At 44.3% G+C, this 26,111-nt stretch overlaps 2 protein-coding genes across 11 annotated transcripts in view; one reads left to right on the forward strand and one right to left on the reverse strand.

Annotated features, from left to right (window-relative positions):
- The window catches only part of LOC139761628 (uncharacterized), a 208,360-nt gene that overhangs the window by 32,671 nt on the left and 149,578 nt on the right, over window positions 1-26,111 (forward strand). For all 10 annotated transcript variants that reach the window (XR_011715565.1, XR_011715566.1, XM_071685904.1 and 7 more), the window contains exons 3-9: window positions 12,070-12,198; window positions 13,740-13,831; window positions 14,344-14,491; window positions 17,481-17,584; window positions 17,906-18,071; window positions 19,667-19,806; window positions 21,130-21,319. Coding sequence is in view for 8 of the 10 variants with exons in the window: in XM_071685904.1 (XP_071542005.1) it covers window positions 12,070-12,198; window positions 13,740-13,831; window positions 14,344-14,491; window positions 17,481-17,584; window positions 17,906-18,071; window positions 19,667-19,806; window positions 21,130-21,319 (969 nt within the window). In the remaining 2 variants the exon portion in view is untranslated. The remainder of the gene's footprint in view (window positions 1-12,069; window positions 12,199-13,739; window positions 13,832-14,343; window positions 14,492-17,480; window positions 17,585-17,905; window positions 18,072-19,666; window positions 19,807-21,129; window positions 21,320-26,111) is intronic.
- Window positions 1,831-6,234, reverse strand: LOC139761772 (uncharacterized). Its single transcript, XM_071686209.1, has 2 exons — window positions 5,021-6,234; window positions 1,831-2,661 (listed from the first exon to the last, which is right to left on the reverse strand). Exons 1-2 carry the CDS (start codon window positions 5,461-5,463, stop codon window positions 2,541-2,543), a joined length of 564 nt encoding a protein of 187 aa, XP_071542310.1. The 5' UTR covers window positions 5,464-6,234; the 3' UTR covers window positions 1,831-2,540.

Here is a 26,111-nt window from a genome sequence, read left to right on the forward strand (position 1 = left end):
CAGAACTTCAGAGCGTCGCAAGACACTGTGAAATGACACAACAAAGCGAAAGGAACACAAATAACAAGTGTCAATCTTACATGCTTCCTTACGACCCTGGTGGGTTACGTGAAATTATGTTCAGTGTCAAAGAAATACTGACTTGTTGAGATCTAAGTAAAGTTATTAGCCGGAAAATCACCCTGGGCTACGTCCAATGGAAAATATATTGATAAGAGCGCTATATTGAGCGTGAAGGTTTATATATTTGAAAAGATTGGAGTCAGAGTTCTTTATATAGAGTTATGTTTTGTGACTAAAATGTTGACCAGACTGAATCCAAGGAACTGCTCCCAGATAAGAGAATCTTCGCTTCGTGATAAGTCCAAGGGCGTGATGAATTATTTTATACGTTTTCCCCAACAAAATCCATTATTTTATACGTTTTTCTCAACCAAATCTATTGTTATACTTTTTCCTGAACAAAATCCATTATTGTATACGTTTTCCTCAACAAAATCCAATTTTTATACGATTTCTTAACAAACCCATTATTGTATGCGTTTTCCTCAATCCTTCCCTACTTTCCTTTAACATTTTCCTTATCTCTGGTTTTTCTGTAATCCTTTGTTATATACTGTAGTGAACTGTTTATGTAGGCTGAACAGTGCAGCACTCTTCTGCTAAAGGAACCCCTTTGTAAAAGAAGTTTTGGGCGGCAATAGAACCTCTTACTTAAAAAAAAAGGAGAGTAAATGCTGGAAATGAAATATCGTGTTGGTTGGACTCTTATTACATGCATGGTCTGCCCTGGTAATTAGTTTAGGTCCGGTCATTAATGTTTAGAGATGCCGTCAGGGCATTGCTAATGAGTCTTGAGGATTGTGGACGAGTTCGCTGGTGCTGCATGGGGGGGGGGGAGTCCAAAATTTTTCGTCGTCCTCTTTCTTCTGCTGAGAGCCTGAGTCCGCGTTTTTCTTTAATCATAATTTATACTTCATTTACGTCAGCTTTATCAGATGACTGATATGTGTAAATGAAGGTAATCTTATTATGCGTTTCGTCTAGAGACTAATGAATTGTTTTGGGGTCATTGCAGACCCATAGTTTACACCCCCACGAAATAATTACCACCCGCAGCCGTGGTGGTGGTGGTATGCAACGCAGCGATGCAATATATATTCGACCCTTTTTTATCAGATTAGTAAAACACCGTGAAATATTAATGCAATGTAATTACAACGTAATGTAATTCTCGGTCGTAAAGTAATCGGCTCTCCCTGACTTGTTTCGGGAAGTGTTTTTTTTTTTACCTCCTTCCTCGTGCAAGTTTAGCACACACGACCCTGTCGTTAACCTTCGTGAGCTACGGGGTAACTGCTGAAGTTCTGCATGACCCGTCTGGACTTGAGGATTCTCCTGGCGAAGAAGGGTGTCGAGAGCTCGTCCTGGCTGCGTTTTAGACCCCGGAGACATAATCTTATGCACCGAATCTGGTGTCGATGCAAAAATCTTGAGTCCTTGTCTTTATGATGAGTCAACTCGCTGGAAATATATACTCCGAGGATCCAAGGTGTATTTCAAGTCCATTTGTTTTCATTTTAAAATGCCTTAAAATGCAGTCGGAAGCTGGGAGCTTGTGTGTGTATATTTCCACAGAGTTTACTTAAATCAGTGGTTCACATGGTACTTCCAGACACAGACAATCATGGCCACTCTCGTGTACAATACACCAAGGTACTGGCGACGCCTTACGTGTGTATTCACATTTACGCAATTATATGTGTGATTTAAAGTCGGTAGTTTTTTGATGATTAAGTGTATTACAGTAAGTAAAGTAACATATACACATAGATACAGTGATGTGCTACGAACTAGGAACGTGAAACAAAGCTAGAACACACACGCCTGCAAAACATCAGACATAAACACTAAGCAGAATGTATATGAATAACACTAGGAAAGCCACTGAGGAATGTTTGAGTCAACTGGGTTACTTATATTCCTAGTAGAGTCGAGGAAGCCGGTATGGACTGTCTCACTAAGCCACAGCCTGGCGAGACAGAAAGATCAGCGAGATATAAGGAGAGATATAAACAAAAGGGGGGAAGAGTTATTGATGACGCCATATTCATGTAAAGAGTCTTTGATGTTTGCCCTAAACTGAAATTCGTCTGAAATATTGTTACAGTAGTGTGTGTGTGTGTGTGTGTGTGTGTGTGTGTGTGTGTGTGTGTGTGGTAGTGCAGGAGGTCTTTTACATGGAGGGAAAGGTACGCAGGTGGCTCAAGCAGGCTTGACATAGTCATGAAGTTGTACCTCAGACCTTCAGTGACCGAAAGACAGCCTATGGAAGGCCTTATGTGTTCTATCTTCTGCTTGTGCTGTGCCTATGGCAGATGATCGTAAAACTAAACCTTAAATTTAATGCTGATTGGCTCTCATATCGTCCAAGTCTTCGTCTGTCCTTGTGTAGTGATGAGTGATCGAGAATCGCGACCTTCGCGCAACGGGTGGTTAGTGAAGGTGCCGGCAGCACTGGCAGTGGCCAGGCGGGTGGGTCACCAGGCCTCCTCCAGGTTAACTTTGGTGACGTGGTCATCGTCCTTCGCGACGTCCTTCTTCTTGCTAGTGAGCGCTTGGCGACGGCTGCTGCACTCGTGCACCGCCATGATCAGTACCCTGCAGGAATAGTGAATACATCAACAACTGTTGTGGGGTTTTTAATACATCACGCCTGTTGTAGTGTTTGAATACATCAACAACTGTTGTAGGGTTTTTCTCTTAGGGTTAAGTCTATTGCTGGACGTAGTATAGAGGTTTGTCTTCGTCATTCGTGCTTATCGACACGTTACAAAGGACTAGATACCTTTTATATTTACGCTTTTTTACTTAAGGACAACCACAAACATACAACCACATATAAACATACATCGAGATACTCAGAAAATGCGAAAATATGCACACACTGCAGGAAGTTCAAATACCCATATGGTTATATAGTCTCGTTGCATCGGATGACTTCGATAAGGAATTCAACATGGAAGATTTTTGTCTCCTGGACAAGAAAAACCACTCAGTCCCCATCCGCGAAGGACCTCTCCGTCCCATTCCCGAAGAACCTCTCCTTCCCATCCTCGAAGAGCCTCTCTGTCCCATCCTCTGCTCTCCAGAAATCAAAATGTTTCACTGAATCCAAGACTTCGTTTGTTCCTTCTGTCGTAGTGTCAAGATGATGGCCGCGTTCTCTCACTCAAGTGAGTTTACACACTCCACTGTTATCAGCTCCATCCCGAGCCCATGCCTTGAGACTTGACTGAGATTAAACTGACGTTCCAAGACCGTAGATTGTCGACCATGGACCACTTGCACAGTGAGAGTGTATGTGGTCTTAGCATTATCTTTAACACCTGAAGAAGGTGGTGAGAAATTTTCGGTTGGTGAATGTAGATTACGTTGACGGTCTTAATGACCCCTGGCATTCGATAGACCTAAAGCCCAACCAACCAACCTGGTCGGCCTAATTAATTTCATATACTTCAACCTTAAAAAAAAAAAGGCAAAGAGCCTTTGAAGCTCTCACCTTCGTAGACTTCACAATGGATCCCTGGCTTAGTAAACCCAGGACATAATCGTCCACAAAGCCGTCAGACTTTGAGATGCGAAGGATTCTCATTCCACAGCTCACAGGCTTCCTCAGTGAATGGTCTCAGGCTTCGCGTTTATGATGGGAAGAGGAGGCCCATCCCCGCCTTTCAGCCACGCTCGCTGTGACGTCTCTCAAAGACCACAAAATGTAAGGGCCTGTATTCCTCGGTCCCTCCTTGTTAGTGTGGTGTCGCGATGAATACACCAGATCGACTTGAACTGCGGCGAGGATTCTGCCAGTGATGCTAGTGTTCAAAGTAGCTCTCTCTCTCTCTCTCTCTCTCTCTCTCTCTCTCTCTCTCTCTCTCTCTCTCTCTCTCTCAATATCTACTCCGCGACTACTTTTAAGATAATCTTTTTTTCTACCACGTGCAGTAAATGCCTTATACTTCTTCAAAGCGCACTCACTTCTTTTGGTGGAAAGTTGTCCTCAGTTTTTTATATATATATTTTTTTCTTTGACTTGATTACCAAGCAAGATTTCTAAAGGTTTCTCTGGTCGTATCCCGAGCGTCGTTTGTGCTCAGGACGGGTACACAGAATACCCTTAGTCACCGGAGAACCGCGTTTGTCACGTATCTCCCTCTCACAGGACGGAACATCTCGCATCTCCCTCTTACAGCAAGGAACATCTGATGCTGGGATGTGCTGCCACACACTCTCCTCGTATAATGTAATATTGCCATTGAAGGTTCACAGTATTAAGTCATCTGTTAATACGAAGGGGAGAGATTGCCTGGCAGGATTACCAGCATTCGAAACTCCAGCTCATGTTTAATTGCTTTTAAAGTTGCGTGTTTTTCCCTTTTTTTGCGTGTGTGTAACCATGTAGGTAAGAATGAGGAAGGATGGTAGTGTTTTCCTAGGCGGCTGCTGTCTACAACCTACTGACACGGAGGCTGCAAGATGTTTCCGGCCATCACTTCAACTTTCCTATGTCGTGAGGGTAGTGCTCTGGTCTTTAGATTAATATTCTAGGTATCAGCTGAACCTGATATTCACTCTTATCCGATTTTGACGATAACAAGTCCCCGTCGTTTTACTATGCCCACTGGTAGATATCAAATATCGACATGTGACACCATAGATTTATACAGTACTTGACCCGAGTTAGCTACCCCTTAAGGAGGAAGGGAAAGAGGTGAATATAAATAGAAAAGTAAAACCTGGCCATTGTAGCCGGAGTTGGCCCTGATGTGGCCAGACCTTAGTACATGCCTGACAACTGTCAAGCAAGTCGGGAAAGTAAGGCATGGGACGTCAGAGTCTTTTATGGGTGATATACCTTTAATGCGCCACGTCCCATCACCACATGTTATTACACCTCATCCGAGGGGGCCTCCATCGGAGGAGCTGAATCATCATACCGACAGTGGACTTTGTCGTCACTTACCCTAGCATTGCGGTCCCTGCAACGGCGACGGTGACGAGGAGGATGCGTTGGTTGAGGATCACGTCGCTCTTGATCTGCATGACGGCCCTACCCAGCTCGTCCAAGTCCTGCGACACCTCCGAGGCCACGGTCTTCCTCTCCATGGGAACTTCTCGCACGGGCGTCACCTTGGCGGCGGTGCTGTGGGGCTCCTCCGCCGTAGACTCGTGAGTTGTGTACGCAGACGCGGCCGTCGTCGGCAGAGCCTGGCGACTGAGCTGTAGGTGTATTGTGGTCAGAGTAGGGCTCGCAGACACGGCCTCTTGCCTCAGCAGCGGCTCTGGTGATTCCTCGCTCACTGGCTCGTTTTGGTCCGGGGAGAAGTGGTGAGGTAGTGAGGATATGGTTGGTCCAGGGGTCAGTGCCTGTTCTGTGGTAAGCTTTGGCTGAGTCGAAGGAAACATCGTCCACGACAGGAATTAAAATTTCATCTTTAACTCTTGCATTCTTCTTGGGCTTGCGATTTTTCTGTTCTTCCTCCTCTCATTCCTCTTCCTATACTTCGCCTCCTCCCTCTCTTCCTCTTCTTGCAGCAGACGTTCTCCCATCACCCTGTTCGTCTTCCTCTGTCTCCTCCTCACCTTCATATAAATACCAGTCGGCAATGTGATCCGTGACAAGCTGAACGAGAGCATTTTTCTGGACGCACTTAGATTCCCTGTCGTCGTTTATGTTGCAAAGACAGAGTTCGTCGCACCAATAGGCTTGTCCCTCCAGCAACCACTCGTCGCTCTTCAACTCTCCGATACTTGTGTCCGCTGATGCCATCAGCTCATACAGCTGCGTCCACTGGAAACACTGCACCTCCAGTTGCGTGCCGACGCGACACATGCACAGAGTGTTGCACCAGTAGACTCCATCCATCACGCTATGCCTTGGTTCGGCCCAGGCACGAACCAAACACCAGGCTGCAAGCACTTGTAAGATCCCTCGCATCTTGCCCACGAAAACACGAGTTGAACATTTCCTCAAACGTTTCTCGTTGGTATTGGGAGGCTCGTCATTTCATGAGCTGGTGTATGTGTGTATGTGAAGCGTGCTAGTGATAGAGGAGATGTGCGGATTCTGAGGGTGAGCGAATCAGAGAGGCCGTGACCACTGGGTGAGTGGCTAGCCCGCTACTGGCTTAAGAACGCCCGTGGTGCACCGAGAACCCCTTCTGTCTCTCTGAGGTAGACACTCCCTCCCTCACGATCCCTCCCTCACTGCACATCTTGGGGGTAGACGCTTCCTCACGATCCCTTACGACTCATCTGGCCACTGCATTTAGCAGTTACCTCCCTTTTTTTTCGTCACTTCTTAGAACTGGACTGATCGCTCAAAAACACATCATCATTGGTGTGTGTGGGTGGGTGGTTGGGTGTCTTACGTGCGCAGGTGCATTCCTCATACTGATAGTACAGTAATAGTGCTGCACAAGTTGGTCACTTGTATAACGGTAACGTATTGATCGCCAGTAGCAGTGGTTCACGTAGACGATCACTGTTATAGCATTAACGTATTGACCACCCTGAGAACGGGTGCTTCTATGTAGCATATGTTCCAGCAGAGCTCAGAGGAATCTGACAAGAGATGGCCTGACAAACGACACGGAAATCAGAGATCAAAGACAGACAGAGACGAGCTAATGACTAAGGAAGCCCTTTTGATATGAGTATTTTCGACTGTCCTGAAGAGACAAATGAAATGCATTGTTCCCGGCCTTTACAGCCAGCCAGCAGCTCCCATGCAAGGGTTCAGTAGAGCACGAGTAACATACCCTGCGGCTGAAAGGAAGACGCCATCATCGCTCTTGCTACGTTTGCGTCCGCCATAGCAAACGACCTAACCATTCTCCCATCAAAGTCCTTGTATGCATGTAGAGCGTGTATGGTCTTCTTAAAGATTTTACCACAGTCATCTTCAAGAATGGAATATTTGTAGAATGATACGATTAGTTGCCAAGTACCACAAAACCAGTATGTGTATGTGTCTTAAGTCAACGGTTGGTCCCGAGCTGTCAAGTCTCTGTGAATCGCCTGCTGGTGTTGGAGCAGAGAGCTTCAGCTGGAATCAATGAAGGGATTGCGAAAGGCAAAAGTCCCATGTCGCACTAGATGTGCGTCGATGCAAAACCCATAATGCCATGTGATATCCCTCCACACACTTGATAAACTTAATCACAATTTCGCCCCTGACAGCTTCTCTTGCCTGTACACGCCGCGAGTCGTCCATTGTTTTGCGAACTTGGGTGATGACGAGTTATCTCCACGGGACAGTGTGTTAGGGAGGCGGATGCCAAAGTCTGGCGATATCTTTTGGGTATGTGGTCAAATGTATCGTTTGGTTGTGGTAGATGACGGTGGGAGGACGAAGTTTGGTGAGATCGGTCCTCACAATACACATTGTTGTGAGGCAGTGTGGAAGGAACGGTTGAAGGAAGTGTGAGGGAGGGAGAAAAAATGTTGCTAGAGAAAAAAAGAGACACTACGAACAGAAAGGCTGTGTAAGGATGGGAAAAGGAGGAAAAACAGTTTAGGATAACGAGGAAGAAAGTATAAAAAGGGAGGAGAAAGGAGGGTAGGAAGAATAGGGATAACGGTGAGAAGAGGAGGGAGGATAGGAGGATGAAGATCGAGAGAGGTGGAAGATTAGGATGAAAAAAGGTGATGATAAAAGGAAAAGAAAACAGGAAGAATATGAGCAAGGACAAGGATATATGGCGGGAGAAGAGGATAAGAAAGTTTGTATGTAGGGAGAACGTGTGAAGCTTGAAGAGAAAAGGTACAAGGGAAGGTAGAGGAGTTTGGAAAGGACAAAGGGACGGAAAAAAGGGAAAGAACAGGAAGAAAGGTTACAGGACAGAGATGTTATGGCGTCAGAGAACACCTTTTTGAGGATTTCAATCCGAATGGAAGTGATACTCGTATAACCTATCTGTGCCCGTCTGTAGTCTCCGTTTGTGGCGTCTCACAACCCATATATGGTTGGCGTAAACAAAAATAAATGCTTAAAGTCGTGTTGAGCATCAGGTAAACTTACTCATCTGACAACTCACGTTGCAGTGGTACTGACACCATCTGTTGGTCTCGAGAGAATCTGTTTTCAGACGTCTCTCCTGTAAGCTACAAGTGTTTATGAATCACTGTTGGGTAGAGTATGTACAAAGATATTTTGTATATATATATATATATATATATATATATATATATATATATATATATATATATTATATATATATATATATATATATATATATATATATATATATATATATATATATATATATATATACACCCACACACACACTCTGTCGGTCAATAATGTATATATACGACGTCCAACAGTGAATGCATTTCTGTCTGGCCTCCCAGTCGTCAGTAATACATTATGGAATCCATTATGTATGAAATGTATCTGGCTGCCCGTAGTGAATGAAGTATCTGTTGCGTTCACTGGTGCATGAAGCGTGACCGTCATCCAACGCTGAGATAAATAATGCGTCATTGCATGGCCTTTATTGACGTGTAGAGACTGCATGACCATCAGCAGTAAGTGAAGAAATCCAGGGCCTCCACGAAGGAGAATATATAGGATGCAACACAGAGGGATACTAAAATGTCAGCTAGGAAAGGTGCACGACCGGAGACCTGGCAAAAAAGGAATGGTGAGTTTGTTGTTGTGGGAGGGAGGCTGTCTGGCTGGCTGTGGTGTAGATGATCCTGCCCAGAACCATATACACCCCACTTGGGGAAAGCCCTGAGCACAATAACCCCCCCACCTCCTCTCTCTCTCTCTCTCTCTCTCTCTCTCTCTCTCTCTCTCTCTCTCTCTCTCTCTCTCTCTCTCCCTTCCCACCGCTGAAGAAGAGGGGTCGCGCCGCTCTATGACGAATCGTGGAACTGGGAAATATCATTAATGGAAGTTCCTTTTAAAGATGAAATGGAGTATTTGTGGCAGGGACACAAGGGATTAGGAGGAGGACTCTGGTAAAAGAATGTATTGAGTATCTGACTGGAATGAGGACATGGAGGTGACAGGATCGCTCTTCTGAATCTAGTTTTCCAGATACAGATCATTAGTATTTGACTTTCACCAGAGGCGTGTGAATGTAAAGTTGACTTCGCGTCTTCATTTAAGTAATGGGGAGAGTAGATTAACTCGTCTCTTGTTGTGAATTGAGTGCTACGTGAGAGAACTCGTGGAGGATAATGTTCAGGATATAGATAACGTGAGGAACAGAGGAACGAAGAGATAGAATGAGATGCTAACGGAGGAGTGACACAGCTAATGGGATACCGTTGTAGTGGACATTACATGGGCAACAGGCATCTAGGTTCCATAGGATTTGGACGATTGCGTGTAGGAAGTTTGCGTCGGGAACAAGAGCCAGGCGAAAACATTTCCTGATTTCCATGTGGGATTTGTTTCTTCTTTCAAGGCCAAGAAGGGACTGCAAGAAGGCGAGGAAGACTATGAGCAGGGAAATACCTCAGTACAGTTTTCGTATAAGAGGTGAGGGAGAGTCAGAGGTGAGGAAGAAAGAGCTGGCATTAGAGAGAGAAAAAGAGCGAGAGAGATACGTGTACGATGAATGACTCATCTCTGAACAGCCTCCAGCTTGGGGATTATCCTAGACAGTGTAGCAGCGACACGTTCAGTGGGTGCGTCCCTCTGTGTGTGTTGTGGTAGCACATTTACTCCCTCGTAATCCCGCAAGGATTCACAAAGGAACCAAGCTTTTATTTCCGGTCGGAGTTGCTATGCCTCGCCCTCTCTTATATTTCATGTCATTAATTTTTTGTAAGATTAAAGAAAAGTTGATAGTGATATCTTCAGTCGTCAGAAAGTTTATCGGCAACCAAGTGTAAGCCATTCTTTTCGTAATCAGGTTTCATGGTGAAAGGTGAATAAAAAGGGATAAAGAAAATAGCCTACGAAAAGGTATATATAATTTTCAGGATGAATATATTGGATTGCCTTCCTTCACTTGCATATGGACTTCCTGTTCGGGAAGGGAAAGTGTGCCAACGTTATCTGGTCAGGCATCTGGCACCGTAATACTGGTGTGGGTTTGGTATGATTCATGGATATGGACATTCGTGCTCATATTCCTCAGTCGTATGTCCTCCTTACTTGCCACTAAGCTTGGTAAAAAGCTGCATCTGGTTACCGGACATCATGACTGCCTTCTTGAGACTCACTGATACCGAAGATAAGACAGAGAGGCATTCCATTATAATGGAATGCATCATCTTGAGTCTTTCTTTACTCATCCTCTCCTTATGTATGTCCGAACGATATCAGCACAACCTCTGTCAAGTTCTCTCATTCAGACTGAACCTACTACCGACTCTCTCTCTCTCTCTCTCTCTCTCTCTCTCTCTCTCTCTCTCTCTCTCTCTCTCTCTCTCTCTCTCTGTGTGTGTGTGTGTGTGTAAGCCAGTAATACGTCAGTAAGGTGCCAGATGCTCGGCCAGACAACGGTGACACGATTTCATTGCGACACGGGAAGAAGAGCCGTTAGGTAGGTGTTGGAAGGCACACTGTTCATATATTTATACATTTTCCGTTCTTTTTTTTTTTTCCCTCGCCCTAGATATATTTTCTCACTTATTTCGGACCTGTGCACCAACTCCGAATGGGGAAGATGCAACCTGGTTAAATACAACGGTGCAATGAGATATAGATCGCTGTGTTTCCCTACACCTGACTCATTTCCTGCTTTCAAACCAGGAAGTGCTACCCATACCACCCCGTGTACAGGGCTTCAGCAGTTTCAAGGGCTGCGTGTTTCAAGTGTGATGTAGTAGGGTAAGGGGGGCTCCTTTATTACTTTTTTTTTTTGCTTTTTTTTCGTCAGTTCGTAGTTTTATCACCTGTAGGTGGAGTCCAGGAACATGTTCTCTCTCTCTCTCTCTCTCTCTCTCTCTCTCTCTCTCTCTCTCTCTCTCTCTCTCTCTCTCTCTCTCTCTCTCTCTCTCTCTCGTTTGGCTGTAAAGCTGTGCTTGGTTGCTCTCCAGCAGCATTTCCCCAGCTCCCGTCACCTTCTCTCTTGTATTTTTTTTTTTTTTTACGTTCTTTTCCCTTCCTGCTCTTCTCATTTTTCCCCTTCTTCCCCCTGCATCATCGCACCTATCTCTTTTCCCTCTCCTTCTTGTCCCTTACCTGTCCCTGCTCTTCTCCTATCATCTTTCTAATTTTCTCTCCTTTAGTTACTCTTTTCTTCCCCTTGCTTCTTCCTTACTGTCATCACGTTCCCTTCCTTGCCCTATCTTTCACAGTCCCACGTTTGTGTGTGTGTGTGTGTGTGTGTGCCGTGTAAACTGCTGTGTGTTTATCTGGTGCGGGTCGTCCCGGTGCCACACAAATGTAGGTCGTCAGACCAGTGGCGTTCTCCTTCCTCTTTCTAACTCGTACGTCACGTCTGTCTGGTGAACGCGTCGTGGTGTGTGTTACGTGGATCGTCCGCGCTGCTTGTATCTTCATCCCTGTGGTCAGTTTGCTCCCACCGGTCAGTATATTTCTTCAGGGAGATGTATTGGGCATTTGAACGTGAAGGGAAGAAGATTCCTCAAGTAATCGCCCGCCTGACACGTCTGAAAAGTTAGATTCTTGTTTTTCTTGCTTGGTCTGTGGTGCGTGTCACCGACTAAGGCTGTCACCTTTGCTTTTTTAGTCGTATTTATCGTGCACTTCATAAACACGGAACAAAATATTCTCTAGTAGAAAAATCATTATTTTGTTTTAACATGCAAATCAACCGGTAGTTTCAGGTACCATAACCAGTGGTTAAGGTCTAATTGCAGGAAAGTTGTAGGACCGTAAACTACGAGATTATAGAACTAGGTGATGTATCTTTTAAACCGTGTGGAGACCCACTCGACCTCGCGTTGATACAAGTCCGTACTCAATCGCGAATTAAAACTGATGGTTCTGTGTTACAGCTGGTGTACGGTCACTCGAACTCGTGTTTATGTACGTTGCAGGTATTGTACAGTCACTCGATCTCACGTTGCTCTGTGTTGCAGGTAGTGTACGGTCTGAACACCCGCGGGGAGGAGCTGGAAGCACAAGTGGGTACGCTGAAGGAGGCAGAGGAGAACCTGAGGACGGCCAACGCCGAGCTCCAGCACCGCGCAAGCCACTACAAGACTAAGGTCAGTGCTCTGGTCACACCTGTAGTGACGTGTGAGGGATTTAATCTGTCCGCAAGAACTTAGTCAGTCAGTCTTACTCAGAGGTTCCCAGTGACTTAATAGGACTCTCTTAGTCACTCAGTCTTACTCAGAGGTTCCCTGTGACTTAATAAGGTTCTGTAGAGTCCCCAGATCTGATAGATTGATAGTGATACTCATTGTTTTTATTTTCATGTATCTAGAGATAGATTCTCTTGTGGGTAGACCATGCCATTGATGTCTATACTCCTATGATATTGTATTTTGAATACATGTGTGTTTTGCCGACATTCTCGTAAATATTTTGTGTGAAGAAGAGGAATGAATGAATAGATATGCCGAGGCAGATGATAGCTGTCCTTCACAACAATCCTTTTGAAAAGAGCTTTCGAGAATGCACTGTCTGAGAGAAAACCTGGAATCTTATCCTCATTCAGTTGATGAGAAATAGGAGTGCGACATCTGCAGGAACACCTATCTTACCTGGGATATGATTTGGATGCAATACAGTGTTTGGTATGTAAGCCTCACTGTCAAGATGTATATCAGAGAACCTTCGTCAGAAAACGCCAGTTAAAAACAAACTCTTTGAGAGAACTTAGGGTGACTTGACCTCATACACCTCAAGTAAAGTTGCACAACATTGTCCATAGCGCACATACTGAGTTAGGTCAGGTCCTACCCAAAAAAAAAGTCCCCTTGAGTTTTTAACAAAACGAGACAAGTTCTCCTGTCTTATGAATATGCATCTGTCGTGGTGATAGAACATTGGGAATGTGTTGGTTGAGCGTGTGTTGGTTGATTGATTGGATATTTATCTAGGCTTTAGCCTCGTCATCTTCCAGGCTTCCTCGTCAACTTTCAGGGTTATCACGACCGCCGAGGTCAACTTACAACAACCATTCGAAAAGTCTTTAAACACCTTCTTCAGGCGTCGAAGAAAATGTTTAAGACCACGGAAGTTGGAAAGTTTGCATTGGTTTTAGAAAAAAAAAAGGTGGGGTTGGGGGTCGGGGTGGAGGAACTGGTATGCAAAAAAGATGTGGTGCAAGTAAGTGAGCCAGGAAGAGAGACCTGTGTGAGAGAGACTGAGAGAGACTGGGTGAAGAGTGGCTGGAGAGGGTGAGAGTATATGACCCGCGACAGTGATGATTTATGGAAACTGAAGAACGATTAGAAACTGCTGATATTTAACCAACTGAAGAACATGTCTTCATCTCCAGAATCGAAAGAACTGAAATATCCTAAAATCCAGTGACTCTTTAAGAATCTTAATGATAAATATTCAGAGCTTAATCATCAACATTAGTGAAGTGGCAGTGACTTTGCAATATTATGTACATATTCAACGAAAATTGTCGAGGATTAATTTGAGGTGTAATTTTGATCATCAAAAATCTTTCATTCATTCTAGTGCTTTTGAATATATTCCGAATAGGGAAGTCCATTCCACCGACCAAAGATGAAACAAAATACTTTAATATGAGAAAACTTTTTTTTACAAGATTAACTTTCTTCGACAGTATGAGTCTGAGATAGTGAAGCTACGGGAGCTGGAGGCCCAGGCGGGACAGGTTCATTACTGGAAGATGGAGTGCGAGAACCTAAAGCGACGGTAGGTAACCTTCTCTTGGTTAGTGTTATCATTTCCTGAGTATACGATTCGCCTCAGCAACTTAAAAAACCAGTTTAAACCCTCAGTCATCTACTGTTTTGCTTCTCGTTCATCTTCTTTCAGATAGTTACAGACATTATGAACTTTGAGTTAATCTGCAGTTACACAAACAGCTAACACACTGTAGATAAACAGATAACACTAGATAATGTTTGCTGTCAGGGAGGTAGTTTTCCCTCTGTCCAATCTTGGCAGGTCCTCTAGCTCCATAAATAGCACCGTTTACACAATCGCTGGAATCCCTGCCTCAACTCTCAGTTGCGTCAGGTTACTCTCATTGCCGAAGAGGGAGAAGAAAAAAAGAGTAGGCGACAAGACAGTGCCCATAGGAACACCACCTGTTTATAGAAGAGGGAGATGTGGCACCATCCTGCATGCATTTCTCTTACGTTTTGTCAATAGTTTCTTTAATCATCCAGTTGGCGCCTCGCTTTCACCCCTCCTTTTCACAGGTTTGAGTTGGAGGGCGGCATCATGGGCGGGGCGGATGTGCGGGCGGTGGTGGCAGCCGCGCGGGAGGACACGGACCGTGCAATACGGAGGGAAAAGGCCCTCTCTTACGAGCTGGACCAGGCACGCCAGGCTATCAACAATCTCAAGGTACACCCTCGACTCGAGCTCTGCGTGGTGGGTAGGTGGTAGGCCCACACTGTATAGACGACTGCAAATGATACGTGCTGTACACGCAGGTGCATGTATATATATGTATGTTGGATTTGATGGATACTGACTGCAGAGTGGGTATGGAAACCACAAAAATTGTTGCATATATTGACTGCCTACAGGTCATGTCATGACCTACTATAAACATAACGTAATGCATGAACGTCTGTTGGTTTTATGAAGGTACGAGTAGAGAGCTACGTGGGTTGTGTGTACGTGGTATAAACAGGACGTGAGGAGGAGGTATTGCATGAGATAATACACACGTTAGTCGTTACGATTAAAGACATAACGATAGAACCTTACACAGACCCGGAAGTGTATGCAAAAACCTATCATCAAATACGGGTTAAGGCAGATGAAATCATAGTTCTGTGCATCCATTAATGACGGGGGGTTTTCATTTAACAGTCACTATTGAATGAAATTTTAATTTGAATATTTTATTTTTTTAAGTATGAATCAGATTCTATCTTTATAGCTTTTACTCGATACAACAATATACATCCATATGTTGATGAACGTTGGACATGGCCTTTGTTTAAAATGTATATACAACTCGTATGTAATGATTTGAGGTGTGATTTGCCTCTCACAGTCCATTGCCATTACATCCAGTAGCAACATACGTACATCCGTATATTTGAAATGATTTGATCATAACGTATGATTCAACAGAATCCTCGTCATTTGTGAGTACTGCATTATTCGGGCCAAATTATTTTTATACAGTTGGTATTCTGTATGATGCAGTTGTATCTCTCTTCTGTAACTGGATGAAGAATAGGAAAAATTTGCGGTGATTTAGGTTTTAAAAAATTTCTTTCAGTATCTTAATTACGAATTTGTTTATGTATACAGAGAGAGAGAGAGAGAGAGAGAGAGAGAGAGAGAGAGAGAGAGAGAGAGAGAGAGAGAGGAGAGAGAGAGAGTCACTCATTTCAAGGGAGTCCACTCTGTCCCAGCGACTGATTGCAGCACAGCCTTGAAGCTGCAGGGGCTCTTTCCTCAACACAACACCTTGCACCACCACACTAAACCATCCCTTTTACCCACCACACAGTATGTCTTGCTCAACCACGCCACGCAACGCCTTACCCACCACACTGAGCACGCTACGCACCAGACTGCACGACACCAGGGTGAAAACACTTACAGAATACCTTGCTCACATACCCTGAACATTTGCATTCTCATATCGTGACTTGGGAATGTAATTTTGCACCACGGTGGACTAGAGTGTTGGCAGAGGGCTATAGATGGTTGCCCGGCCGCGTGTATATTGCTCTCTGGGGTTCCATTTGTGCTGGCGTTTGACGTGGGATTACTCTTAATTCCATCATGTACTGCTGTTGTACAGCCGTGTGTGTGTGTGTGTTACGGGGAAAAGAGTTTTAAACTCGTGTTGCTCAGTCTTAAAACTTGTATGTATGTACCAGGTCTTTTTTCCTGTTTGTGTACACACACACACACACACACACACACACACACACACACACACACACAGATCCTAGCTTAAGCCAGGTACCCGGTTATCGACCAACCCCATGTTGAGAATGAACAGTTGTGTTCTTAGATGTGTGTCGATTGCCGCGCCCAGGATTCGAACCCATGCGTTACCGACTCCGGGCTGACCCCGTAATAACTCATAGTGTGTGTGTGTGTGTGTGTGTGTGTGTGTGGTAGATACGCTGATAGAGCCAATAAGCTTAGTCTATTGGCATCAGCAGAGTAGCTCTGTCTTTTCTTTATGCGAAAGACGTACATTGGTTCCCATCCCGCAGGCAGCGAGGCAGAGCCGGTAATGAGACCCCCAGAACACGTGTAGACCAGCAACTCACAACCCGTTTTAGAAAGTTTTGTCAGAGAGTTTGTTTTGTATAATGCCACGACTCTCTAATGTCCCGTGGGACATTTTTGCATAATGGAGTTAATTGAATTTATTTGCATGTATACATTATGTGCCCGGGAGCGCACGTGAAGAACGTAGTGATTTTTGTTTGTTTGCAAATGTGCTTCTTGATGTATTATGCCATGATCTCGTTTACCTGTTTGTAACGAAGGGGAAGCATACTCATCCATTGCTACGAAACATATCTAATCTTTATATGATAGTATGCGTATAGATCATTACGACGAGAATGTTAGATGGTGACATGAAGTATATTCAGGATTGCTCTTGAGGTCACATTAAGATTTAAAGCTGAACGTATGGTTTGAATGAGGCATAGAGACGAAGTATATAAGCTCCATATTCGGCCTGATCTTTATATCAGAGTTCACATATAGTTCAGTACGTTGAGATTATTGAAGGTTAGAATAAAAGAAAAGTATGAGATTAGAATGGGGACTTAATCATCTTGACTAAAAAGAAATATCAGTCCAGGAACGTACTTCATTCAGTATGTAAACTATTTACCACTATACCTAGAAATCGAACCCTGGTTCATCTTTATGGCAGCCAGGTATCCAAACCCCCAGTATACTAGAAAAGAGAAAGAAGGTAGAACACTGAGGACAGAGGAACAAGGTAACGACGTAAAGCATGGAGCGACATGGCTAAGAACTTGCCATAGCAACAGCCGTAGTGTCGAAGGATAGACATTGAGGGGAACCCCCCCCCCCCCTCTCTCTCTCTCTCTCTCTCTCTCTCTCTCTCTCTCTCTCTCTCTCTCTCTCTCTCTCTCTCTCTCTCTCTCTCTCTCATCGACGCCAGGGCCGAAGTTTCGGGGAAGAGAATTTAGGAACAGTAGTGGCCCAGGTTCCCCCTCTTAAGGTCTGTGCTTAAAGTAAACCCAGGACAAAAGTGTGAGGTAATGTGACTTGGCAAGTTTACGTGGATAATGACAGTGGTGTATTTTATGTCTGTGATGGCGCGCCGCGGGTGTCTAGGAACAGTTTTAGTTGAGGTTATTGTTCCCTACAGAGCCACCACGACTTCATCATGAGAGAGAGGGACGCCCAGGAAGCCATGGAAAGGGAAAAGCTGGAGCTGGAGTGGCAGACGAGGATGGCCGAGCTGGAGAACAGGTGAGTTTGGTGGGTAAGAAAGACAGGCGGAATAGGTTTTGATGTTGTCAGAGGGAAAGTGAGGGATAAAGGAGGTCTCGATGTTGGACTTCGACTGCCAGTAGACACAAGGACGAAGATAAATGACCATTTGCTGACCTCTGACGTCTCGTAGGAGGTAGTAGGACCAGATGCTGGCCTCTTAACTTTGTGGTAAATGCAATAAGGTCATAACAATCGACTTCTCATATCATGTACAATAGTGAGGCGCTGATTTCATCCACCTGGCACCAGAGGAGGTGGTGAGCGACCTCTTGCCTGACCTCTTCTCTCCTCCGACAGGTACAAGGGTCAGGTGCGACGAGTGACGGACGATATGGAGGTACTGACGGAGGAATGTGAGATCCTGAGGCGGCAGATGGCAGATGCAAATGGCGAGGAGTCAGCTTTGCAGGATCAGCTCTTGGTCGTGGAGAAGGAACTCGACAGAGAGAGGAGGGAGTGGGAGGTGAGTGATGGTGAGGAGAGACGCGTGGGAGAAATAGGAGGGTAGTGAGAGCGGGGAAAGATGGAGAGAATGGGAGGGAAATGAGGATCGAGAGCGTTGGGAGGTGAGGTTTAGGGAGGGTGTAGAACGGGAAGTGAGGAAAATGGTGGGTGGGACTAGTTACAGGCGAAGACTTGAGGCTGATCATAGATAACTCGTTGACATTGCAGTGTGAAAATGGATTGTGGTGAAACTTTTAAATAGATTGTGTGTGTATAGTGACACATGTGGAGGGATGTATTGTACATGTTACACTTGCTTGCACTATGAGGGGGGGAAAGCTCATTCTTACGTAGGTTTGCTCTACTGTATCTTTATGATCTTTTAAGATACACAAATGGATATTCAGAACAAATAGTTTGATATTCTTTTACGTGTACTTTGCTTAAACAGCTTCCTGTGGCGTTTAATCTTTGCCTTCATCCACTTTCTTTATTCAGTGATCGATAATGTGTTTATTGTGATCAGTCACTATTATTATTGTACCACCTTCAAATGTGTTATCATTTCTAACTTATTGTCTATTACCTTTTATAAATTTCTGCACTTGTGAATAATCGTCTCTGTCTCTACCATGTTATTGAATTTATCTGAACCTTACGTCTAGGTATGTACTTATATATAGGCAGGGGAAGCACTTCCTTGAGAATATTGAGTCGTTTATTCTTGCAATCCAACGGAAAAAGGTGGTGTGCATCTCTACGCTGAGGCTGAGAGAGCTGAGAATATCGTGACGTTATTGGATTTAGCCGACAGCCACTGTCTCTGGAGCATGGAAAAAAGGCCTAGAGAAAAGGAAAAAGCGAAATGAGCCGGTGGCGGGGGGCGGGGGGAAGTAAAAGTTGAAGTTAAAGTTGTCATCGCGAAGCGGTGCGATGTGCATCGTAAGTCGGCACTAGACAGTCTCCCTCCCTCTGTACTGTTGTTCATGAAGATCTTTGTCCGTCAGGATGTACGGCGAGATGCTGAGGACGCTGATGAATTATTATCTTGGCTAGTCACTCGCGACAAGTCGTATCGATGGTTAAGATAATGAATTATTCGAGTTATGATAATTCTAAGCACATATAACTCCGACCTCCGTTATCTGTCTTCCTCGTAAAGATTTGACATGACCTGATGTTTTCTGAGGTCATTTCTGTATATTTTTCTTTCCTTTTATTCATTTGTTGATGGTAGAGGTAAGCGTTTGCCATTACAAGCTCTGAACTATCCATCTAATGAGCATCTGTTTTCTATAATCTGCTCATAGCTTGTATATATATGATAAGAAATGTACTTATACAGTTGTAGTAACAGGTTACTTTTCCTTACCAGTAGAATTATAAGTGTCGTGCCTTCGACGTTCAATAAGCTAATAGTATTCTGTTTATTTTACAAACACGTTCTCAGCTCAGGCTGTTGTACTCTTATTATATCAACCAAAGCGAACGATGGCCCACGATTACTTCACGTAGTACCGGTTTCCTGAAATTATTCCCCTGAATGTCCTTTACCCTCATCTCTTTCAGACTGATCTGTAAGAATGCCTGATTCATACGTGCCTTGCATTTCAGCTCAAGCTGCAGCTGAAGGAACAAGATGCCCAGGAGGAAAGCCGCCGCTTTAGCCAAGAGAAGAGGGAATACGAAGCCAGGATCAGGAACCTGGAGGAGGAGAGGAGAACCTGCGATGAAGATTGGGGTGAGAGGCTCAGGTGAGAAGACGGGATGAGGTTACGGAACTGGTCGGGAGGAGGGCCAGAGGTGAGGAGCGGGCGGTGGTAGACTGAATAAGGATGAGAGTGACAAGGAAAAGAGAATGTTTGGGTGATGGAGTGTTTTTCCAGTGGGAAATCGTCTTTTGCTAAGCAAGTGGTGATCTTATGTGAAAGAGAAGGTTTCTGATGCCATTATAACAAGAGTAACCGTGAACACCCTTGTTTTCACCAAAAAGAAAGTTTTTGAAGTCATTATAACGAAGTACCTGTGAATTTAACTTTATTTAATCTAGTTGATTTACATACAATGCAATAATTACAAGGACTTGTGAATGTTTGGGTGTTAATGGAGATGTCAGCAGCTAATGCTGTTCCAAGTCCTGCTTTAAGCACGTCATTGTATCAGAGGCATCAACATTTCGACGCTCACAGTTGTGTCTGTTCTCGGTGGGCCAAGGATCCTGCAGGTCACTGGTGTCCAATGAGCCAAGACAGAAGAGTTGGGTGAGAAAGTTAAGAATTTGTTAGAGCAGTGTGGACTTTGTCAAAAGCGTGAGGGTAAGGGAAATACGGGAGTGACAGTGTGAGAAAACGAGCGAATTAGGCTGAAAAAAAACAACAAAAAACAGGGCTAATGCACTAAAGATGATGGGTTCTTATTTTTTCCGTGAGCCTGGTACATGCATTTGTGGAGGTTTGTGTTGCAAAAAGTATCATGTAATGCATGAGTTAGGGCTTGCATGTGTTCATGAATGGGTCGATGCTTCTTCAATGAGGATTTTAGCTCTATAATCTTCGTAATAATCCTCTGTACTCCTGGACTGATTCTATTTGCTTATGATAGTGCCCATACGACTGTGTTCTACCTTGTAGCAGTGGCTGTTCCATAAGGCAACATCGTTATGTACGATTTGATTCTGCCCGCGACAGTGTCGATGATGTACCATGATTGATGGATAACAGTGTGTACCTTGGTTGAGGCTTGATGTGTTCCTAGGTTGACTCGTGTTTTTATGTTAGTTTACCATCCCCCGTGACATGATCATGTTGGGTTGATTCTGTCCCTGTGTCAGTATTTCCAGATGCCAGTCTCTTAGGCTATCACCTATCATTGTGTTACAGTCCCCTTTTGTTCTCTCCAGATAGGTGGTCTCTGAAGCCATCCTCCTGAAGACAGTACTCCACCTATGGTCAATTTCACTAGGTAAATGGCCTTATATAGGTCGTCCCTTTACTCCACAAGTGTTTTCTAAGTGATTTTCGTGGACTGACAAACTGTGTCATCATCGTTTCTCCCTCTAACAGTAATCTGCTTTTCAGGGAACAGTTTCGTGACATGGATATCAAACTGAAGGAAGCCACGGACAAGCGGGACCTGATGCAGCGGCTGATAGACGACAAGGAGGAAGAGTTCGAGAATAGACTCAAGGCCAAGGTGATCGAGTGGAAGTCTGAATGGGATGCCGTCGAAGAGGGACTCAAGGATGAGATCAGGAGGCTGAAGAACGAGGTAAGGCCACCAAGTCGTGCTTGAAATGCGAAAGATCTGGGAGTATATGATGAACGAGGTAAAGGTATGAGACTTCAAACATAAGGGGAATGACGGAAGAGGAGCAGAGTGACGGTAATTCAAGTACGTTTGCAGCTGCGAACAGATGGCCAGCACATTCGTAGGACCCAGCAAGTATAGCAGATAGGAGTGAGGCGTTCAGATATTCCTTCTGTCGTTATCTGGCTAGACATATCAAACGCCGATCAGTACGCATATCTAGATAACCTCAGCGTACGATGTCAGTCAGATATTCATAATGGCACACAGTTTGTGTCCAGCTTTTCGCTGGATGTTTTATTACGAAAGTCCATATTATGTTTGTCTGTCTCTTGCATAATCCTCGAGCTCCGTTGTTTGAAGAGCAATACTGATCGTCCTCAAGCGAAGAGATATGAAATATCATAGGAAAAAAATTTCGTTTTGTTAAAAACTTGTTAACTTCGGAAATTAAAGGGTTACCAACACACTGTTGTCAAGCGAACTGATATGAAAGGATTTATCAAAAAATTGGTCGACTTCTGAAATACAAAATCATCGACGCATCGTTATCAAGCGAATGAATATGAAATGATATCATAAAAGGATATCGCTTTTATGTAAAAATTTAGCGAACTTTAAAAACGCAAGGTTTCCAACACATCCACATTGGTTTGTTGGTTCGGGTTTCAGACAGACATGCCGCCATAACGGTTGATACCGGTGCAATCAGCCAAGTTAAGCCATCCCACATGAAGGGTGGGATTAACTAGGAGTCAGCCAGCCAATGTGGGACGTGATTGGTAAATGCAAGAGAGCCAGGCTTGCGGTGAGACGCCCATTGGCCAGGGGAAATCTGATCCTTTGTTCGATTAGTCTTTTGGCTTTTAAGTTTAATGGGCAATTTTGTTGCCTTTAGTTAGGCCAAGTCTTTCGATGCGAGTCTCCCAGGATCACTCGGTTGTTCAAGAGAAGGAAGAAAACTTGATTTATCTCATCTGATTGTTCGTGTTTTTTGATAAGATTGACCTAAGGTGAGTATATATTACACTCGATATCTTTAGGGAAGTTTGTTTGTACGTGTGTACATGTAGTGAAGGTAAAGTGTTTTCCTCTCCCTGTCTGATTAACGGAGTAAAAAGATGATTCCTTTGGTCAGACTGTGAGATAAGTATTCTGGTGTCTTAATGATAACGAGTGATCAAAGCAATTCATACGAGGGTGGAGCAGAAGAAAATGTTGCTGATTTGTTACTCTATGAAGTAGTTTCATAACATTTGTCATTATTGATTTTGACTGATAAGATAAACATTATGTCATCATGCATAGACCCCCCCCCCCCCCACTCAGAGGGCGTCATGCATAGCCCCAACTGAAAGGGCGTCATGCACAGCCCACCCCTCGAATGTCATACACAGCCACCCCTCCTCACATGTCATACACAGCTCCCACTCACATACACTGTACATGAAAGGCTCCCTCTAAACCCACACTCGCCTATATCCTTGACCACACTCATGCCTCTCTCTCCTTTCTCAGTGTTTGGAAGTCCACAACACGCTCAAGGTATGGATGTATACATAGTCTTGCATGCATTCAGTCAGTGGTTCATGTGTAATACAGCCAGGCATGCATTGCCCCCACCCCCCTCCCCTCCCGCAAATCCATTGCTCCCACACACTCATTTTTATACCCCCAATCTCTCTCTCTCTCTCTCTCTCTCTCTCTCTCTCTCTCTCTCTCTCTCTCTCTCTCTCTCTCTCTCTCTCTCTCTCTCGTATGTATTATGTATCCAATCTGCAAATTTTTCTTCCCTTCCCTCCAAGTTATATATACTGTACCCACCATACACACACACACACACACACACACACACACACACTACGTCCTTCGATGAATGTCCACCAACCGCACCCCACCCCTACCTGAGCCCTCATTCATGTGTGGTAACCCATATCCGTTTTCCCTCTTTTTTTTTTTTTTTTTTGAAACGTGATTCGTTAACGGCTCTGATCATGGCACACAAACGAGCTCATTCGGGGGGAGGGGGGGAAATTTCCTTCATGTCATAGCGAAACCAGACCACGGGAAATTTTCCCATGTAAATACATCTCTGTAGATGGGTAATTAAATGCTTCTTTTTCATTTGATTTCGTACTCTACCGTAAGGATTCGGGGATAAAATGACTTTGACACTCTAACGCGGGTACACTTCAGTCTACACTTTCATGTTCTCTTCACCATTACCGTTCCATCCTTTTACCTGTATTATCCTCGATATTAAGGTCACATCTACCACTCCAGAATATCATTCCTGGCACGTGTTATGACCATCACTACACCCAGTGTGCGTTATAGGTTCTAGTTCCATACTCAGCTTTAGGATCACTGGTACAGAAGGCACTTAATTACCAGTCGCTAATTAGTACCGCATCTACCGTCCGTTGTCGTCACACGGACCGTCTTCGTCCACGCTTGCGTTATTACCAACACATTCACTGCAGTGTAGTCTTTAGCGTTACCAGTAACGGAGTAATCCCAGTACTAGTTATCAACACGACCACAATTACCATGAGGATTAGTTATCATTAGCAGTACCATATATAATGACTCTGTACCTACCATTGTCTCAGCGCATCACTGCTATCCTTTAGCGATACGTCGCTCTGTCACTGCTATCATCGTAACTTACCACTGTAACTACAGTGTAGTCGCTGTAATCACTTGGCTCTAACAGGTGTCTCGACTGTGTATTATTTTGAATTCCCGCCTCAGAATCTCTTGTCTGTCGTTCTCGACATCTTCGACACCTACGTCAAGTCCAGGTCCCAAATTGTCTATTGTTCTCGACATCTTCGACACCCACGTCAAGTCCAGGTCCCAAATTGTGTATTGTTCTCGACATCGACACCCACGTCAAGTCCAGGTCCCAAATTGTCTATTGTTCTGGACATCTTCGACACCCACGTCAAGTCCAGGTCCCAAATTGTGTATTGTTCTCGACATCTTCGACACCCACGTCAAGTCCAGGTCCCAAATTGTCTATTGTTCTCGACATCTTCGACACCCACGTCAAGTCCAGGTCCCAAAAGATTGCCGAGTGTGTGTGTGTGTGTGTACGAGAGGTTGAAGCTTTCTCCTTTCATCACCGCTTCTCTCGTCAGCTTTAAATAGGCCTTTCTTGCCATTCTTTGTAACGAAACTCTAGTGGTTTAAAAGGGTTGTAAAGAAAACAGAGAGAGAGAGAGAGAGAGAGAGAGAGAGAGAGAGAGAGAGAGAGAGAGAGAGAGAACTCTGAATAGTACACTAAAGAAGAAAAAGAAAAATAGCTTTCAGATGTAAAGGCATCGTGGTAGAGTCGCCCGGTTGAAAATATTTTAACGGTTTCTCGTGTAAATGCGTTTGGAAGGTCTTTGTGTCTGCTGGGAGAAATGAAGAGTTGTTAGTGGTCTTGGGGAACCAGGTCATTTGACCCGTGGTATGGTCACAGTCGTCAGGACTTGGCCTGACGAGGGTCCTTGTCTTTCTCTGGTCCGTAACACCATTTCCACTCCCCCCATGATGAACGGGAAAGAGTGATGAGAAAGAGATATGTATGGGGATTGAAGGGAGTATGAGACGATGGGGATGAAGGGGTGAGATGATTAAGGTAAGAGGTAACAGATGGTTAAGGAGTTGACAGAAATGTTACATTGATGATGTCTTTTTTTCTCTATATATCTGTCCGTTTATTTATCAGTCTATCACTCTGTCTGTCTATCATTTTATTATATCATCTGTCACTCTGTCAGTCTGTCTATCTATTTCTTTATCTGTCTGTCACTCTATCAGCCTGTCTATTTATTTATCAATCTGCCACGGTATCTGTGTATCTATCTATCCGTCAGTTATCCCGCCTCTTTCAGTCGTGTTTACATTCTTCCTTCATTCAGAATTTACTTGAACTTCTTTCACTCAGTACCAGTCTGCCACTTAGCTATACCTCATTAGCTGACTTTGATGCTGTTCTTGCTCTCTCTATCAGTAACCTTTTCCCTCAATATACGTAAAAGTTTCGCTAATTACTTATCTAAACAGTTGGGCAGTTTGTTCGTTTATCATTACAGACGATAAAGAGTCAACCTCATCACCCCCCCCTCATGTGACTCATGAATGTGAGGTCCTCATTACTCCTAGAAGAGATTCATTCCTTGAGTTTGTCCTCCTGCAGCTGTGGTTTATTTAGATGACCGAGATTATTTATATCCTAGATTTAACCACCCTTATGAATATGCAAATAATGTATATTGTCATAGGATTATTAAATTACGATGCTTGAATTCGGAACGGGCAGAAAGCTACTGATGTAAACATGCAAATGTGGGAGTGAGGGAAAGGTCCGATGCAAATCAAGGTTGGGGGGACGTGTGAGGTGGCGTATCTGGGGACAGTCTACGGACGCGACGCGCCATAGTTCACTATACGCCGCCTGTGTGGTGTAGGCTAGTGTAGTCTCTCTCTCTCTCTCTCTCTCTCTCTCTCTCTCTCTCTCTCTCTCTCTCTCTCTCTCTCTCTCTCTCTCCATTAAGAGTGAGAACACCCCCCCCCCAAAAAAAAAATGAATGCTGCCAAAGCTGGAAGGAAAAAAGAAGAACGAACGAACCCGGCCCATATATTTTTTTTTTGTTCTTTCCACAACACGAAGCCGTATTTTCTGATCTCCTCTACTCTCACACAACGGCCTGGAAAAGACCCACTGGTCCGTTGGTGATTGCTTTTCCTTGTGTCACGTTCT

Source organism: Panulirus ornatus, chromosome 41, assembly GCF_036320965.1.
Source record: "Panulirus ornatus isolate Po-2019 chromosome 41, ASM3632096v1, whole genome shotgun sequence".
In the NCBI taxonomy this organism is placed as follows: Eukaryota; Metazoa; Arthropoda; class Malacostraca; order Decapoda; family Palinuridae; genus Panulirus; species Panulirus ornatus.